The following is an 18,618-nucleotide window of genomic DNA, read 5'->3' as shown; positions in this document are numbered from 1 at the left end:
CTTGTCATTGAAAAATACGCTGACTACATACTACAAGAACATGGGGTGTTGAAATCAAGATTACTACAACGGCAAATGGATTGCCACTTGAAACTCACATTTGAAAGAGGAGATGCCTTGCTAATCCCAACATCTTGATTTATTTGACCACCATTTGATTTATTTGACCACCACAAGGCTGAATATAACCTTTACTATCTAGTTGCTAGCCCAATTTATGCACTCTCCCACAATAGTCCATATGCAAGCTTCTAGAAGACTGTTAAGGTACTTAATTGGCATACTCTCATTAGGGAATACCGCTTGCTTCTTCATCTGCAATGCAATTGACATCGTACTGCGACAGTGACAGGGTCAGTCGTCCCATGACAAGAAAGTCAACAACTGGTTATTGCATTTTCTTGGGTCAATCCCCCATCTCTTGGAAAATAAAGAAACAATCATTGGTATCCAGATTATCTACAGAGGCGGAATACCGAGAAATGACAATGACCACAGGTTAAGTCATCTGATTTTCTGCTTTGCTTAAAGACATTGGCATAAAAAACCTCCCTCCTACAATACTTAAATGTGACAACCATGCTGCACCAGCCATAACTGTCAACCCAATTTTGTACGGAAAAACGAAGCACATGGACATTGATTGCCATTACATAAGAGATCAGATTCAAGTAGGAAACGTCATCACTTCACAGGTGCAGTCCTCTGAGTAGATTGAAGATATAATGACAAAAATGCTTTCGACAAAGCTTCACAATGCTCAATATGACAAGTTGAGAGCTCCAGTCCCTTCTCATTCATCATCCTAAGTAGGAGTGATAAGAACAATGCTAAAAAATAACATTTTATTTCCTAGTTATTTTATTTTTTTCTTATGAGTCAGCAAGGCTATCTGACATGTAGCGATGTGCTTAGGGGCCATTTGATAATGAGTGGATGAGACCAAAATAGCTGAACCATGGATCAGTCATCGTCCAGATCATTTGTTTCAACTTTCCAAACTTCTGGACGAGCCTAGATTATTGCTGGACGACATGGCCATCGAATTGTATCTGAATGGTTAAGGAAACCACGGCAGCCAACAGACGCTTTATGGTCCTGTTGGTTTTTATAAATTTTAAATTTTATAACTTATACTCCCTCCGTCCCCCTCAATTGTTTACATTGGAGGGGGACACGGAGACCAAGACAATGTATAAAAAATGAGTAAAGTTAGATGAAAAGTGGTTAAGGTGGTGGGACCTATCAATATTTAATAATAGATTTGAGATAGTGGAGGAAGGTAGTGGGTGTAATAGTAGTTTTTATTATTAAATATGAGATAGTGGGGGAAGATGAGTGGGGGAAGATGATGGGAAAAACTCACTATATATAGTAACGTAAAGAAATGAGAGGGACATCCCAAAATAGTAACTGTAAAGAAATGAGAGGGACAGAGGGAGTAATATTTTAAATATAAATTAGTTTATACTCCCTCCGTCCTCCGTGCTTGTTTACGTTCATTGTTTGCACATATTTTGAGACTTCAATAAAATATAATTTCATAATTTTTTCATTTTTTCATTTTTTGAATAAAAGTTTAAATATCAAAGTTTTATTCAGAGAAAAAAAATTTGAAAGATATATTATGAAACTAATGAAGGTCGAAAAACGTGCCAAAAAGTAACGTAGAGAAATGTGGGGGACAGAGAGAGTAATCTTTATTTACATACTTGCAAAAAAATTTGGTTATATTATTATCTACATAGATATTTTATTTGTCCGGAAATTTTATTCTGATTTTTTACTCATCCAGAATTTTGATTCAGATTTAACAAATGATAAAAGAAATTATTCGTCCAGAAATTTTACTCCTTCAGATTCTTTACTCATCCAGAAATTTGATTCAGATTTAACAAATGACCCCTTAGTACAAATGTTAGTCTAGTTTGTATGTTCTTAGCGCATGCTCTTGTCTTTGTTTTTTACTTGTTGACACTAGTTATTTCTATCCTATATTTATGAAACTAGGAAAATAATATATTTTCATGATTGAGAAAATATTTGAGACATGAATCAAACTTTATATTGTATCTGCTCTTCTTTTACCATTCTTTCCAATGTTGTCGACACTAACAATCATATGTGATGATAGTGCATTAGCTATTCTTTTCTGGTCAGTGACCTAAATCTAAGCTTCTGATGCATACATAAGAGATTATTCCACATGATACTTTAACCTAAATTTTCAAGAACACTACATTGGCATTTAACAGAAAAATAACTTAATTTTCCTCATCTACCATATAATCATTTTTTTCAATCTACCATATAATCATTTTTTTCATTGATGTAATTTACTAATAATCGATTATTCATAAAACGCAATAGTCAAAAACAAAAATTGACATTCCAACATCTAACTGAATACCGATTTCAGAGTTCTTTTTTGACTTGAAAGAATGCAATAGTATTTGACACAAATATTTAAGGTAAATAAACGAAACAATAACAATCCATAATAGATTTTGGAAGTGTTGACACCATTCCAAATCACCTACATCTGCTCTCTATTAGATCAAAAGCCACATGCTAACCTACAAGCTCAAAACCCATTTGGTCAAGATATGAACCTTATTTCCTTTTAGAAAACATTTTAGTTAACTTTTAAGATTTATAAATTCAAACACAACAAAGATATAAGATATGATAACAATTGCTGGTGATCGTTCCAACTTAATCCTTGTACTTCATGGCAGCCATTGAAAACCCAGGCATGTCAAAAGAAGATGAAAACTTCTCAACATCAGCCTTTAGTGCCTCAATGTCCTTGTTGTTTGTAAGACCCTTGTTGAAGTCCTTCAAGAGCTTGCCATATTCCTTCTGGATCGACAAGGTGATGGTAACAGCACGGTGAAGAAACTCTCCAATCTGCTCAAAGTCCTTCTCAAGCAAACCCCTTGAAGTCATTGCCGGGGTACCTGAAAAGAAGTCGGGTATAATTTCTTCAATGATATAATTCTGGATATCAGATTAAGACATCGAATCAATGAACAGCTCATACCTATGCGGACTCCTCCGGGAGCCAATGCACTGCTATCACCAAACACAGCATTTTTGTTCACAGTGATGTTGCACAGATCACAAAGCTTCTCAACTTTGTTGCCTAAATTGACAGCAAAAAATAAATAAGTTGGTACCCAGATCTTTTCCGGCAATTCCTTCACTAATTTATTTTGATACTAAACAAATTTATAGAGAAAAACAATTTACTGTATACAAACTTAAATGTTTTACCAGTCAATCCTAAAGGGCGAAGATCCCAAAGAACCAGGTGATTTTCAGTCCCACCAGTGACCAGCTTGTAGTCTTTGCTCATCAAGTAGTTCCCGATGGCAACTGCATTAGCCCTAACTTGCTTGGCATACGCCTTGAATCCAGGGGTGGCCGCCTGTTTCAGGGCAACCGCTAAGGCTCCAATCTGGTGATTGTGAGGACCACCCTGTAGAGATGGGAACACAGCAAAGTTGATCTTGTCCTCAAAATCATATTCAGCACCTTCCGGCTGGCCCTTCTTTGCTGGTTTAGGCCCTTTGCGATAGAAAATCATACCAGCCCTTGGTCCCCTCAAACTCTTGTGGGTTGTGGTTGTGACAATGTCACAGTACTCAAAAGGATCAGCAGCTTCCTACAATTTGCGAAAGGACACAATCAGATACTAGCAATAGCATGTTCCCTATCCAGTCGGGCAAATGTGACATCAATGTAACTTTCGCAAACTCTCAACTTAAAAGATCCAAAAGAACTACAAACAGAACTGAGTTCAGATATAATAAACTGAGTAAGACAATTAGATCAAATGTAGATCTGATAATTAAAGTTAATGGATATAAAATGTAATTCAGATCAGATATGACATTAGGAGCATAAGCAATGAAAGTAGATAGTCCTAGATAGTGAATTTCATGTAGATATAGAACCAGGAGCGGATCTAGGATCCAAATTGTCAGAAAAGACCAATATTGCACGTCTACAATTTTGTAAAATTTAGAACGGTAAAAAATTGTTAAATATTTTTTAGTGAGACACGTGTTCTCGTGCCTCCTACTAGGTCCGCCTACTAGATCCGCCATATAGAGAACGTACCTGAGCAGCAACAAGGCCACTAATATGAGCCATATCACAGAGCAAAAGCGCCCCACACTTATCAGCAACCTCTCTGAGCTTCTTATACTCCCAATCTCTAGGATAAGCACTTCCACCACAAATAATCAACTTAGGCCTAAAATCCAAAGCCTTCTCCTCCAGCTTCTCATAATCGATATACCCAGTCGTCGAATTCACCTTATACGGCAAACTCTCAAAATAAATCGAAGTCGCCGAAATCTTCTTCCCCCCAGACGTATAATACCCATGCGTCAAATGCCCCCCCGACGGCAAATCCAGCCCCATGATCCTGTCATGCGGGTTGAGCACCGCCGTGTAGGCCGCGAAATTCGCCGGACTGCCGGAGTACGGCTGGACATTGACGCCCCACTTGGTGGGGTCCAGACGGTACGCAATCAGAGCCCTCGATCTGCAGAGATTCTCGATCTCGTCGATGAACTCGTTGCCGCCGTAGTAGCGGTTACCGGGAATCCCCTCGGAGTATTTGTTGGTGAGGGGGCTGCCGAGGGCTTCGATGACGGCGAATGAAGTGAAATTCTCCGAGGCGATCAGTTCGATTCCTCGGCACTGCCGACGCTTCTCCTTCTCGATGAGATCGTGGATCTCGGGGTCCACTGTGTCGAGTGGCGTGTTTCCCCATGAGTTCACCGGATCCATCTCGCACCCGCAGATTTGGTTTGAGAAAGAGGAGAGAAAGAAGTGGGAGTAGATTGGGTTTTGGCACGGATTGGTTTGAGCAGTGGGGTGGGGGTTTTAAAGGGCTTTTCGGTCGCTTCATTTACTTTCTTATCCTCACTCTCGTTTTTACGTTTTCATGGTTGGGTGTTGTTGGTGGAGGATATTGCTGTACTTTTAGCAACGAGGTTGGTGGTTAAATCTCTTTTTTTCCAAACTAAAATATCAAACTGTACCACATTTCTTTAGATGCCATCTAGGGCTCTCAAAAAAAATCCGAAAAATCCGAATTCGTCCGAAAAATTCGCCACCGTATCCGAGAAAAAGCGGATATTTTTCATATCCGAGAAAAGACGGATATTATCCGTATCTCAATCCGTGATATTCGAATCCGAAACTAAATACATATATGATATTTAAATTATATAATATATAATTATACGTAATTAAAATTTTATGTTATTAGCTTGTAGTATGTGTATATACATTAAAAAATACATTTATAAAAAATTTATATGATTATACAAGTATTAAATTACTTTATACATAGATAAAAGTATCATTTGAGCTTAGTCATAAAAAAAATTGTTCGAAAATCATCCTCAATATGGTATGATCATCAAAATATCCGACATCCGTCCGAAATATCCGCACCTGTATCCGGGAAAAAGCGGATATTATCCGTATCCGAAATAAAGCGGATAATATCCGTATCTGAATCCGACAGTTGCGGATAAAGATACGGATATAAGCATATCTGTATCCGAATTATCCGTTTGACAACTCTGGCATTCAAATCGATTTTTCTATCTATAACCAGACTTATTCGATTGAGTTACATATACAGTATGTAAGTTGGTGTTGTGTAAAATTTTCTTAAAAATATTTCGATCATTTTAATACATTAAATGAATTTGGAAGATAAAAGAAGAAGCCTACGAAAAGTTTCATGCACAATTTCACTTTAAATTTCCTAAAAAATTATTATTGTTATTAATACTATTATTATTTAGGATCACACTACAATTAAATCCGTCAGATTTAAATTGATACAAGATAATGATCGTAAGGTCTAGTAGGATCGAGAAGAATGATCACGATGAATTCTAGAAAAGTGATCCCATATTAAAGCATGTCTAATGTATTACAAATGATGTTATATTTATTTATATAATATAATAATTAAGTAAAAAACTCACTCCAATGGAGTGCTGAATATATGTGTAAAATACTGAAAAAAATTATTTTCTTTTGTACTAAAAAAAAAATCAAATATACATGTTGCTATAATTGTCACGTATGTAAAAAAACCAACATTTAAAATAATATAGATTAATAAAATAGTGTATCTAAAATTTTGACGCAATTGTGTATCTTGAATCTACCCATTACAAGAAAAGTTCCTCTTGACATTACAAATCATTTTTTGATGTTAAAATATAGCAATAATTATAACCATTGGGCATGCTCGTAGGATTGAGTAATGTAACATAGGCGCAACAAATGTCTTATAAATTGAGTTTTTTATTTTTATTTTGTTTCTATTAAATGATATCGATTTTTTTTTTGTTTTTATATTATATGTGTTTGTGTATATTATTGTTCCATGAAGAACAATATTATACAGAGGCATGCAGGGAATCATTTGTATCTACTTTAAAATCTTCTGAATAATTTTAAATACTTATGCATAAAATTGGATTTTAATGTAGGATACTAATCATCCATGACATACATAAATAAATTAACACTTACAACTTAGATGAAAATTTTGATTTTTAAAACAAATTTTTAGTTTAACAAAAAATTAATTAGAAACAATAATTTCTACCATTTAGCCAACTTATCTAAAAACATGTGTCTGCATGTCAAAGTATCATGAAAAAACCCGGACTAACTCTTTTTTTGGTTTTTGAAACAACAGGACTAATTCTTAAGATTAAAGACTTCAAATTCATAGTTATTTCATATTTGAAATAATTTGATGGCTAAAAAATCAGTTAAATGTTGTGAAGAAAGTAAACAAAGATGAGAACACAGCAGCTGGGTGATGTATGGTTGGCGATCCATATCATCTGTGAACTGTCAACATGAAGAAACTATACTCCTGTGCACTCCTAGATCTGACTTCTTAAGTGATTTACACGAGCAGTTGGGTTGTTGGAACGCGGGTATCTTTGTCAATCTAGAAAATACAAGTTTCCCATGGTGACACGTGATAACGCCAATGATAACGCCAAATCCCGTTCTGGTGCTTTCTCCGCCGTGTACCGGTGTCTTGCGGTGTAGCTGCTGGACGGGTGTCTGCAAAACAACACCGGAGGGGGGTTTGAGCCCCGCGGCGCCTCCGGCGTGAGAATGAGTACAGGCGTCGGAAAATATATAGACGGGAAATGAGCTATCTATGTGTGGTGGGTGAAGGTGTATGGATGTTGTTTGTGGTGGCTTAGAGTGTATGAGAAATATGAGAGTGTGGAGAAGAAGATCCTTAAGCCTCTCATCCTTGGTCTATTTATAGGCCAAGGATTAGGGTTTAAGGATGTGTACCTTGGATCCTGCTGTCCATCTGTAGGGCTCGGATGCTTAACACCTGTCCAGGTGTCAGCTAAGGAATAGTATTTTGGAGTGTTATGAGGTTTGTCTTCATAGTGTCAGTAGCTGGCATTGGGTATTGTCCTTGTCATGTCAGACTGCAACTTGTTCAGGTGTCGGCTTGGACTCTTGTGTCCCGGTCCGGGGGAAGGATGGATAGGTTGCGTCTGGGTCTTGGATCATCTCCAGGGTCCGAGATCATCTCCAAGGTTCGGGATCGTGTCCTGGTTCTGAGATCATCTCCTGGGTCCGGGACCATATCCGGGTCATATCGTGCTCGGGTCCGGATTAAGCCAATCCAGAGTCCGGGTTAAGCCAATCCTTTTCATGTTAGAATGTGGCTTGTTCAGGTGTCGGCTTGGACTCTTGTGTCTTGGTCCGGGAGAAGAGTGGATAGGTTGTGTTTGGGTCCGGGACCATCTCCTGGGTCCGGGATCGTCTCCTGGGTCCGGGATCATCTCCGGGTCATATCGTGCTCGGGTCCGGATTAAGCCAATCCAGGGTCCAGATTAAGCCAATCCGGGTTATACCCTATCATTTGCCCCCCACTCCCTTATACAGATTTTCTGTGTGAGGGAGTTGAGTGTATTGTCTAGTCCGAGCTGATTGCGGAGAAGGTGGAATTTTTCATTTGCCCCCCTGTCCGGGCTAACCTGGACAAGGTGGCCCGGTTAATCCGGTATTAGGCGAAGAATCCTGCTTTTGCTTCTCTGCCCGGGTTGACCCGGACTAGGTGTGAAATCTTGCTCACCTATCCAGGTGGATCCAGACATGGTGTGAAATTTTGCTTTTGCCCCCCTGTCCGGACCGATCTAGACGAAGTGGTGGGATTCTGCTTTTTGCCCCCCGTCTGGGTTGATCAGGGTAGGATGTGAGATTTGGCTTTTTATCCCTCGGCCTGGGTTGATCCGGACAAGAGGTGAGTCTGGACGAGATTGCTCGGCATGAGTCCGGACGAGATTGCTCGACATGTGTCCGGACGGGATTGCTTGACATGAGTCCGGGTGATTGCTTTTTTTTTTCTTTTTTTTTTTTTTTTTTTTTTGCCTTGGAAAATTTTTTCCAAGTAAGATAGCTCATGATTGAACCGGGGTACTCAAAATTGAACCGGGGTAGCTTTTGCTTTTTTACCTTAGAAAATTTTTCTAAGTAAGAGATAGGTCATAACTGGACCGGGGTAGCTTTTGCTTTTTTGCCTTCAAAAATTTTTCGAAAATTTTTTCTAAGTAAGAGATAGGTCATAATTGGACCGGGGTAGCTTTTTGTTTGTTTGCCTTAGAAAATTTTTTCCAAGTAAGATAGCTCATGATTGAACCGGGGTACTCGGGTTCTCAAAATTGAACCGGGGTAGCTTTTGTTTTTTGCCTTGGAAATTTTTTCCAAGTAAGAGATAGGTCATAACTGGACCGGGGTAGCTTTTTGTTTGTTTGCCTTAGAAAAATTTTTCCAAGTAAGATAACTCATGATTGAACCGGGGTACTCGGGTTCTCAAAATTGAACCGGGGTAGCTTTTGCTTTTTGCCTTGGAAAATTTTTCCAAGTAAGAGATAGATCATGATTGAACCCGGGTAGCTTTTTGTTTGTTTGCCTTGGAAAATAATTTTTCCAAGTAAGAGATATGTCATAACTGGACTGGGGTAGCTTTTTGTTTGTTTGCCTTAGAAAAATTTTCGAAAAATTTTTATAAGTAAGAGATAGGTCATAACTGGACCGGGGTAGCTTTTGCTTTTTTGCCTTCAAAAATTTTTCGAAAATTTTTTCTAAGTAAGAGATAGGTCATAACTGGACCGGGGTAGCTTTTTGTTTGTTTGCCTTGGAAAATTTTTTCCAAGTAAGATAGCTCATGATTGAACCGGGGTACTCGGGTTCTCAAAATTGAACCGGGGTAGCTTTTGCTTTTTGCCTTGGAAAATTTTTCCAAGTAAGAGATAGATCATGATTGAACCCGGGTAGCTTTTTGTTTGTTTGCCTTGGAAAAAATTTTTTCCAAGTAAGATAGCTCATGATTGAACCGGGGTACTCGGGTTCTCAAAATTGAACCGGGGTAGCTTTTGTTTTTTGCCTTGGAAAATTTTTCCAAGTAAGAGATAGGTCATGATTGAACCCGGGTAGCTTTTTGTTTGTTTGCCTTGGAAAAAAAAAATTCCAAGTAAGAGATATGTCATAACTGGACCGGGGTAGCTTTTGCTTTTTTGCCTTCAAAAATTTTTTGAAAAATTTTTCTAAGTAAGAGATAGGTCATAACTGGACCGGAGTAGCTTTTTGTTTGTTTGCCTTAGAAAAATTTTTCCAAGTAAGATAGCTCATGATTGAACCGGGGTACTCGGGTTCTCAAAATTGAACCGGGGTAGCTTTTGCTTTTTGCCTTGGAAAATTTTTCCAAGTAAGAGATAGATCATGATTGAACCCGGGTAGCTTTTTGTTTGTTTGCCTTGGAAAATAATTTTTCCAAGTAAGAGATATGTCATAACTGGACCGGGGTAGCTTTTTGTTTGTTTGCCTTAGAAAAATTTTCGAAAAATTTTTCTAAGTAAGAGATAGGTCATAACTGGACCGGGGTAGCTTTTGCTTTTTTGCCTTCAAAAATTTTTCGAAAAATTTTTCTAAGTAAGAGATAGGTCATAACTGGACCGGGGTAGCTTTTTGTTTGTTTGCCTTAGAAAAATTTTTCCAAGTAAGATAGCTCATGATTGAACCGGGGTACTCGGGTTCTCAAAATTGAACCGGGGTAGCTTTTGCTTTTTGCCTTGGAAAATTTTTCCAAGTAAGAGATAGATCATGATTGAACCCGGGTAGCTTTTTGTTTGTTTGCCTTGGAAAATAATTTTTCCAAGTAAGAGATATGTCATAACTGGACCGGGGTAGCTTTTTGTTTGTTTGCCTTAGAAAAATTTTCGAAAAATTTTTCTAAGTAAGAGATAGGTCATAACTGGACCGGGGTAGCTTTTGCTTTTTTGCCTTCAAAAATTTTTCGAAAAATTTTTCTAAGTAAGAGATAGGTCATAACTGGACCGGGGTAGCTTTTGCTTTTTTGCCTTCAAAAATTTTTCGAAAAATTTTTCTAAGTAAGAGATAGGTCATAACTGGACCGGGGTAGCTTTTTGTTTGTTTGCCTTAGAAAAATTTTTCCAAGTAAGATAGCTCATGATTGAACCGGGGTACTCGGGTTCTCAAAATTGAACCGGGGTAGCTTTTGCTTTTTGCCTTGGAAAATTTTACTAAGTAAGAGATAGGTCATGATTGAACCCGGGTAGCTTTTTGTTTGTTTGCCTTGGAAAATAATTTTTCCAAGTAAGAGATAGCTCATGATTGAACCGGGGTACCCGGCTTCTCAAAATTGAATCGGGGTACTCGGGTTCTCAAAATTGAACCGGGGTAGCTTTTGTTTTTTTTTTGCCCTGGAAAATTTTTTCCAAGTAAGAGATAACTGAAAAGTGAACCCGGGTAGCCTTTGGTTGTTTGTCTTAGAAATTTTTTTCCAAGTATGATTGCTTGGTCCGGACTCATTATTGAATCAGGGCTAGTATGATTGCGTAGTCCGGACTCATCTAAGTCAGGACTAGTATGGTTGCTTAGAAAAACTTCTTGCTGATTGCTTCTTGAAGACATCTCATATAAGCCGAGAGTGCCTCATTATCATACTCCCGTACCCGGAGTCCCTTCTAACTTTCTTCTACAGCTCATGGATCATGTCCCATAGATTGGTCTGATACTCGTTATTCTCATGGTCTTAGATCAGCTCTTGGGTTGACTCATTCCTAGATCGTTTGGAGCGGGACTTGCTCATGAGCCTTTCTTCTTATAACTGGATCCTTCTTTGAATTTTTTGCTCTAGCTTTTCTTCTTCTTCTCTCCGGATGTGTTCTTTTTTTTTGGCCAGGATCTTTCGCCTTGTGGCATCACTTTCTCTCTGCTTCTTTTTCCTTACTTTGTCACCAATCCGGTCAAAGACGGAACCCCGGGATTGGCGGGAATTTTCAAAGTCTTCAGAATCAGGAATCAACCTGGGTCCTTTGAGGTTCTCGGCTCGTTGTTCCTGGTATAACCGGATTGCTTCGGCCAACTCTATGTTGGTTAGATATGTAACATGGTCTGCGGTCACCGGGACATCGATGCACTTTAACTGGTTCATTTCAATTGTGACCCGGGCATCGTCTAGGTTGATCCGGGTCTCTTCTGGATTGATCCCGGTCAAGAGTGGTTTAGAGATGAGATCCTGATGTGGATTGTCCTGGTCCACCGGGTTGAACTGCTCGGATCGGGTTGATTGGGTTTGGGTTTTTCCACCCCTTGTCATGATTATAGTGAACAACTCAAACAAGAACTACCCAGGGAGTATGCTTGCTTTTTGGAGAAAGTGTATGTGTGCAGTATAGACAGTAGTGGAATGATAGAAATAGTGTAAGCAGATAGTCAACTTACTACTTCAAGAAATGCTACAAATAGTTAAATGACAAAGGTGTAAGGGACTACAGGACAAGGTGTCTTGATGTACTACAGACAAATTTAGGGTTCTTCTAGACAGGGTTTGCTAACATGCACACAACAAAGAGAATCATGGCTGAGAGGGTTTTGAAAGATTTGAGTGCGTTTTGAAGCTTACATGGTTGAATCGGGACTCTCTTTTCGGGAGTTTGCTGATGAAGATGAGTCCAGTGGCACCGTGACCACAGGACGGAGAATACAACCTCCCCCTCCTTCTAGCGCCAAATGATAACGCCAAATCCCGTTCTGGTGCTTCCTCCGCCGTGTACCGGTGTCTTGCGGTGTAGCTGCTGGACGGGTGTCTGCAAAACAACACCGGAGGGGGGTTTGAGCCCCGCGGCGCCTCCGGCGTGAGAATGAGTACAGGCGTCGGAAAATATATAGACGGGAAATGAGCTATCTATGTGTGGTGGGTGAAGGTGTATGGATGCTGTTTGTGGTGGCTTAGAGTGTATGAGAAATATGAGAGTGTGGAGAAGAAGATCCTTAAGCCTCTCATCCTTGGTCTATTTATAGGCCAAGGATTAGGGTTTAAGGATGTGTACCTTGGATCCTGCTGTCCATCTGTAGGGCTCGGATGCTTAACACCTGTCCAGGTGTCAGCTAAGGAATAGTATTTTGGAGTGTTATGAGGTTTGTCTTCATAGTGTCAGTAGCTGGCATTGGGTATTGTCCTTGTCATGTCAGACTGCAACTTGTTCAGGTGTCGGCTTGGACTCTTGTGTCCCGGTCCGGGGGAAGGATGGATAGGTTGCGTCTGGGTCTTGGATCATCTCCAAGGTCCGAGATCATCTCCAAGGTTCGGGATCGTCTCCTGGTTCTGAGATCATCTCCTGGGTCCGGGACCATATCCGGGTCATATCGTGCTCGGGTCCGGATTAAGCCAATCCAGGGTCCAGATTAAGCCAATCCGGGTTATACCCTATCAACACGCTCCATTCTACATTGGCACTAATTTGAATGAGAGTTTAGTACACTTTTTAACCCCTAAGTTTGTTTCAAACGTAATTTAGTACCCAAACTTTAAAACGTGGTAATATGCACTTTACACCTAACATTCTCGTGTAAGTTGTAACCCCTAGCCACTATTTCATCCAAATTTGCCGTTAACTTTAACTGTTTGAGTGGTAACAGTGTGTATATTAGTTTCTAATAACTACTTTACCCCTGTGACCGGTGACCCCACAAAGTTTATGTATTATATTTTGAAATTATTTCTAAACACACACAACGATGTAAAAAAAATTAAAATAATTTTTAAAATATGTATTTATTTTAAAATTTTAAAATAAGTTACATCGTTTATGTAAAAAAAAAAAAATTAGATTCTAAACCTGGATACATATATTAAAAATTATGTTAAATTTTTTTACATCATTGTGTGTGTTCAGAAATAATTTCAAAATATAATAAATAATTTTTGAGGGGTCACGGGGGTAAAGTAGCTGTTAGAAGCTAATATACACACTGTTATCTCTCAAACAGTTAAAGTTAACGACAGATTTGGACGGAATAGTGACTAGGGGTTACAACTTGCACGGGAATGTTAAGTGTAGGGTGTATATTGCCACGTTTTAAAGTTCAGGTGCTAAACTGCGTTTGGAGCAAATTTAGGAGTTACAAAGTGTAATTAACTCTTTGAATAAAGATAAATTTGATCATTTTATTCAAAAACAATAATATTAAACAATCCCATTAAATTTATTATTTTATGAAATCCAAAAAAATTCATCAGTATTTAAATATCACCTGATTTTAGTAGATTGTAAATAATCTCAATTAAAAATTCTGATCCTTTTTGGAGTTAGACGAGTGAGCTATCACGCTTTTTTAAAAGATGATAGCTTCCGAGTCCCCTCGTGATTGTCATCGCTCGATCACCTCCTTTTTTACATGCACGCACATCCATGCACATACATATAACATTTATTATATTAAATATTTGGGATTAAAACCTGATCTAATATCCAAAACATGAATAAACCTGATTCAAGTTAAAACCTAAAAAAATTCAACACACACACATATATTACATGTACCATATATATATATATATATATATATATATATATATATATATATATATATATATATATATATCAAAATTACTGAGCGGTAAGATCGTAAAGGCCCTTTAACCTATTGTGCGGTAAAGATCTCCCATGTCCTCAGAATTGAACCTCACCCTCGAAAGTAAATAATGAATATTCCCTCCACCTCAGCTATATAAAAATTAAATTGCTATTTTTTGCAAAAAAATTATAAACTAATTGGGATAAACTTGAATTATATCTAAATCCAATGAGTCATGTTTGCATTTTAAAATTTAAATTATTGTAAAATTTGGATCAGTTTGATTTTGATAAAAATGTACTTAGAAATTATATATATATATATATATATATATATATATATATATATATATCATAAATCTAACCTGATTCAACATGATGTCATACTTATTCACTCCCTCATTTTTCTTTCATCCTTGTTAGTTTTGTTTATTAATATATCTAATTTATATTTAATATATCCATATTTTAATTTTACACATAATAATAATAATAATAATAATAATAATAATAATAATAATAATAATGATAATAATAGTAGTAGTAGTATGATATTATAAAGACTAAAATGCAAGTTGTGTACGGCACTTTGTATACATCAGCTCAGAAAACTAGTAGAAAGCATAAGTAATAGATGTAGTACTATAATGTGTGTACTCATGTCACCAACTCTAACACAATCGAGTTTGCTTGTAAAACTGATCTAAAAACATAAGTATTCTTAAGTAATGGATGTAGTATTGTAATGTGGGTACTCACGTCACCAACTCTAACACAATCGAGTTTGCTTGTAAAACTGAGCTAAAAACATAAGTATTCTTATATATTCTCCTGCTTATGTATAAGTGTGTGTGTTTTGGCTGGAATCGAGTCACTTTAACCATCCATTATTATAAATCTTTTATTAATTCCATCTCATCTATTTTATTCTCCATCCTTCTTGTCTTGATGCCTTGGTGTGTGAGAGAATCTTCGTTTAATAATCTCTATTTGCCAGTAAAGCGTCTTAATTAAAAGAGTAAATTCTATTTTTATTTATATCTTTCAATTAATCTTTTAGGATTGACATGTCTTGGTGTTGTTTTCTCGCCCTATTTTGATGAAATGGTCATGGGTAGCCTGAATTAATGTAGACATATTGTTTATTCTATTTTGCATATGGTAGTGATTTGTTTAGTATAAACTACATGGCGGTAGTGAGTTCAAGCATCTGGGATATTGTTGGTGGCACTTATAGGTATGTAAACAATGTTGATGTTGATGAAAATTTCATGTTAGAGGTTGGGTACCATATTAGAAAGAGTTTTCAGTCAGTTAGACTATTGTAAATTTTCTTATAAAGTGTCTCATATTGATGGATTATGCTTATTACTAAAGATGAAGCTGTAGTGAACATGTTCACAAAACTTGATATATCTATAATGGTATATTTGTATGATGTGACTCGGGGATAGAAGCAGCTCATGGCTGAGACGGCCTGCAGCCCAAGTTGATTCAAAACTTACAAAAAAATTATACATAACAGCAGTCCAATATTATAATTAACCCAGGTAGAAAAAAATATAACCCATACTTTTAGTATAAGTTACAACCAATATCCCAATATACTAGAGCCTAATGCACTAAAATCTATTTACTTTAAGTAATTGAAATCCATGCCCATATATTTATTTTACAAAACAAAAATTAATGTGAATAAAAAGAGTGACACACGCTGCTCTCCTCTTCACGTATCTATCGAAATCTCCATCGAGTCTGATGCTAGCCTCTTCCACTGTTGTTTTTCCACCGGACCACGGCGCTAGCTCTTCCTTCGCTATCATGACCCAGTCCAGGTGAATTCCAAATCCTGGTTTCATCCATGTTGTGACTTTTAATTTAGGAGGTACCTAAGTTTTTTAACCCTCCCAAAAAATGAATTTGTGATAATTAGATACTCTTAATTTGGATGGTTTGAATGATGATGAGATAGGTGATATGTTGCTTGAGATCATTGCACAACCTTATGACATAGCCAAACCTTATGATAAAGCCAATGTTGTAGAAATCAATGGAAGCTGAGGTTATTAGTGATGGTGAACAAGGTATCTTACATGAGAGTTCTTCCAACATATATAGCACAAATGATGAGGTATGTGCTGTGAAGGAGAGAAGAAAGAAAAAAAGATGACGAGGGCTCTACTCACGCTAATCTAAAGGATGATTTCATTAAGAGATGTGAGTTTGATATTAGTGATAATGATCACAATAGTGAGGAAGAGTGAATGGCGGCCAATATTACTGATGAAGAACCTTCTTCTTATCCAATTTTCAATGAAAAAACTAATATAGAAGATTCAAGATTTGAGTTAAAAATGTTTTTTTTGTAGTGGTAATTCACTTCGGGGCAAACATGCCATTGTGCAGAGAAAATTCTGGAGTTTTGACGAAATGATTAGGTATAATTGTAAAGGAGAAGGATGCAAATGGAAGATACATGCATCTCCAATGCAAGACACTAAAACATACTAGGATGAAGACCTATTTTCGAACTCACACTCGCTCACCCTCTTATATATATAATATATGAGTTATAAATGCATTGCAGGATATTATGAAAATGATATTACGATGAATCCTACTTTGGCTAATTGGTGTATTTCATAAGAAAGTTGTCAATGATTAGGATTATGAAGTTATCATTTATGCAACTACAAAGTCAAAAAGGATGACTATACAAGTTACTAAAGGTAATCATATAGCTCAATATGATCAACTATGGGAGTACATGATTGCAGTTAGGAAGGCTATGCCGAATAGAATAATTGAATTGATGTTAGGGAGTGAGAAACATGATGTTTAAGGTAGAAGATTTAAAAAATATATAATTGTTCAGGACCCCTTAAAAGAAGATTTACGTTGGATATAGGTTTCTAGCAAAATTAGATGGGTGGCACTCAAAAGGTCCTTTTGGAGGTCAACTTTTAAGTGCAATTGGCTTTGATTTCAATTATGAGATGTATCCCATTGCTTAGGCCGGTGTTGAAGACCGAGAACACCGAAATCTAGAACTATTCCTAATATTTGTGTCGCATGATGTTAATATCATCAATTCTTATAATTATATTTGTAAGAATTTTAAAATAGTAATAAAAATTTATAATTTTAGAGGATATTCTATTATCAAAATAAAAAAGATTGTAAAATAGTACCCTCTTGGATATTTAGCAAATTCTCATGTCAAGTTTAGTCGATTTCATTAGAAATATTATGATTAATTAAAAATTAATAATACGAAATAATAATTGATTATAATCGGTTAAAATTTTTTAAAACATGAAGGTATTGTTTTTGATAAGGTTAATTTTGATTGTTAGATGTTGTATTTATTTACGGTTCTCGAAAATTTGAAAATATTTAATTAGTTTGACAAGCCTCATTATAAGTTTTAGTAATTAGGCTAAATGTTTGGAGTGTTCCAGTTTATTCATATAATTTTTTCCCCAGTCCACAAAAGTTTCTCTAATTTGAGATGGATAATAGTATATATATATATATATATATATATATATATATATATATATATATATATATATATATATATATATATATATATATATATATATATATATATATATATATATATATATATATATATATATATATATATATATATATATATGTATAGAATAAAGTTCAGTGGAGTACAAATATTTTTTGGAGTTTTGGAGGACAAGCAATCTGCCGTCCATTTTCTAATAATCCTGTGGTCCAGATTAAATTGTTTTTTAATTTTTTTTCAAACCAGCCGTATACTCTACGTATTTGATTGGATTGGATACATACGTATTAAAATCAAACATAAAAGTATTCACGACATTCTCTCTATGCATTAACCCATGCAACAAGTCCTACAGCAGGACACCGTAATTGGGGAAATCGAAATGACTTAGAATATTAGAGTACGGAGCAAAACAATGGCATGCAACCACCAAAACACAATCCCAATTTACAGAATATACTCAAAGCACACAATATTGAGCAGAACAATATATCCACATCATAAACTACCTTGATAGGGTCGAAAAGCAGCACTTTGTTTACATGCAACAAATTTAAGGGACAAATCAAGTGTTTGTGCAGAACACCATACCCCCACTCATCTTTCGTCTGGTTCTGCGCTTCTTCTCCGCTCTTATCTTTCGATTTCAACTTAGAGTCAATATCTTTCAAACACCAATTTGGGAGGACAAAATCCCGCACTTCGTGTAATTGCAAATATCGGGAGTGGGTTGCGGGATTTGAGTGAAACCGTGGTATACGCATATGCCTCTTTTGTGTATTTTCCTCTTTTAAAACTGTTAAAAAAAAGGCACTTGATTAAATGGTATCCGTAGGATCAAAAACCATCCAACGGTTAAAACAATGTACTCCAAGGAGCCAAACTATATATATATATATATATATATATATATATATATATATATATATATATATATATATATATAGAGTTAAGTTCTATGGAGTACAAAAAAAATTGGAGTATTGGAGTACAAAGTTTGATAAAATGTAATCTAGTCATCTAAATTTCAATTTTTTTTGTCCAATAATATTTGTAAATATTTGACAACCTGCACATTATGTTCTGCAACATAAACATCGTGATCAA

General features: G+C 36.4%; 1 protein-coding gene across 1 annotated transcript; it reads right to left on the bottom strand.

The window, feature by feature from the left end:
* Positions 1 to 2,452: 2,452 nt before the first annotated feature.
* On the bottom strand, positions 2,453 to 4,882 carry LOC108209298 (serine hydroxymethyltransferase 4). The gene is made up of 4 exons (XM_017380127.2): positions 4,126 to 4,882; positions 3,277 to 3,667; positions 3,044 to 3,145; positions 2,453 to 2,960 (listed from the first exon to the last, which is right to left on the bottom strand). The coding sequence occupies exons 1-4, from the start codon at positions 4,801 to 4,803 to the stop codon at positions 2,716 to 2,718; spliced, it is 1,416 nt and encodes a 471-aa protein (XP_017235616.1). The 5' UTR covers positions 4,804 to 4,882; the 3' UTR covers positions 2,453 to 2,715.
* Between the last annotated feature and the right edge of the window lie 13,736 nt (positions 4,883 to 18,618).

This window comes from Daucus carota, chromosome 2 (genome assembly GCF_001625215.2).
Source record: "Daucus carota subsp. sativus chromosome 2, DH1 v3.0, whole genome shotgun sequence".
In the NCBI taxonomy this organism is placed as follows: Eukaryota; Viridiplantae; Streptophyta; class Magnoliopsida; order Apiales; family Apiaceae; genus Daucus; species Daucus carota.
The sequence above is the reverse complement of the archived record's forward strand: the minus strand, read 5'-3'. Positions and strand labels throughout refer to the sequence as shown.